Source organism: Caloenas nicobarica, chromosome 28, assembly GCF_036013445.1.
Source record: "Caloenas nicobarica isolate bCalNic1 chromosome 28, bCalNic1.hap1, whole genome shotgun sequence".
Lineage (NCBI taxonomy): Eukaryota > Metazoa > Chordata > Aves > Columbiformes > Columbidae > Caloenas > Caloenas nicobarica.
Window position 1 is genome coordinate 5,063,383 of NC_088272.1, and position 1,422 is coordinate 5,064,804.

The window sequence follows — 1,422 nt, forward strand, 5'->3', positions numbered from 1 at the left end:
GTGATTTAGACAGGGAATGACAATGTTATCACAATAAAAAACAGCTTCAATAAAAACGGAAAATACAAGTGAGAGGCTGGACCTGTAACTAGTTACATTAAAACTACTATGTAGAAGGAGAGAAGCAGTTTATTGCTTCAGAAAACAGTAAGATATGAGTTTCCACAGGGCATCCTTAAGCTCCTGGTTCCTCATGCTGTAGATGAGGGGGTTCACTGCTGGAGGCACCACCGAGTACAGAACAGACACCACCAGGTCCAGGGATGGGGAGGAGATGGAGGGGGGCTTCAGGTAGGCAAACATGGCAGTGCTGACAAACAGGGAGACCACGGCCAGGTGAGGGAGGCACGTGGCAAAGGCTTTGTGCCGTCCCTGCTCAGAGGGGATCCTCAGCACGGCCCTTAAGATCTGCACATAGGACACGACGATGAACACAAAACACCCAAATCCTAAAGAGACACTAACCACAAGGAGCCCAGCTTCCCTGGAGTAGGACTGTGAGCAGGAGAGCTTGAGGATCTGGGGGATTTCACAGAAGAACTGCTCCAGGGCATTGCCCTTGCACAGTGGCAGTGAAAATGTATTGGCCGTGTGCAGCAGAGCATTGAGAAACCCAGTGGCCCAGGCAGCTGCTGCCATGTGGACACAAGCTCTGCTGCCCAGGAGGGTCCCGTAGTGCAGGGGTTTGCAGATGGCAACGTAGCGGTCGTAGGACATGATGGTGAGAAGAGAATACTCTGCTACTATCAAGAAACCTAAGGAGACAACCTGGGCAGCACATCCTGCAAAGGAAATGGCCCTGGTATCCCACAGAGAGTTGGCCATGGATTTGGGCACAGTGATGGAGATGGAGCCCATGTCGAGGAGGGCGAGGTTGAGCAGGAAGAAGTACATGGGGGTGTGGAGGTGCTGGTCACAGGCTATGGTGGTGATGATGAGGCCGTTGCCCAGGAGGGCAGCCAGGTAGATGCCCAGGAAGAGCCAGAAGTGCAAGAGCTGCAGCTCCCGTGTGTCTGTGAACGCCAGGAGGAGGAACTGGGTGATGGAGCTGCTGTTGGACATTTGCTGTATCTAAGCATGGGCACTGTCATAGGAGGAAAAGATAGTGACAATTTAGGGGAGACTTCTCTGGGAAAAACCAAAGCCATTTCCCACAGACTCTTCCACAAAAAGACCCTTTTCTTTTTCCAGGAGAACGTCCTGGCTGGAGCCCTCGTCGGTGCTTGATGAGTGTGCAATGAAGAGCAGGGTCTCTGCCCAGGGGCTCTTGAGGAGTCAGCCTGAGCCTGTGTGATGGGTGGGGCAGGGACCAGTCCTGGGGTTCAGCTTTGTCAGATGGAACCGCTCCTGCTGCAGAAGGGACTGTCAGCATCTGTACCCGCAGGGCTGAGAAACTGACTTTGAGAGGTTTGGCGTTTCTAC

The 1,422-nt window shown here is 53.0% G+C and overlaps 1 protein-coding gene across 1 annotated transcript; it reads right to left on the bottom strand.

Annotated features, from left to right (window-relative positions):
- Positions 1 to 201: 201 nt before the first annotated feature.
- On the bottom strand, positions 202 to 717 carry LOC135999418 (olfactory receptor 14J1-like; the record flags this gene model as incomplete). The annotated part of the gene is made up of 1 exon (XM_065652973.1): positions 202 to 717. A coding segment is annotated over exon 1 (516 nt), but the record flags the coding sequence as incomplete, so codon positions are not given.
- Positions 718 to 1,422: the final 705 nt, after the last annotated feature.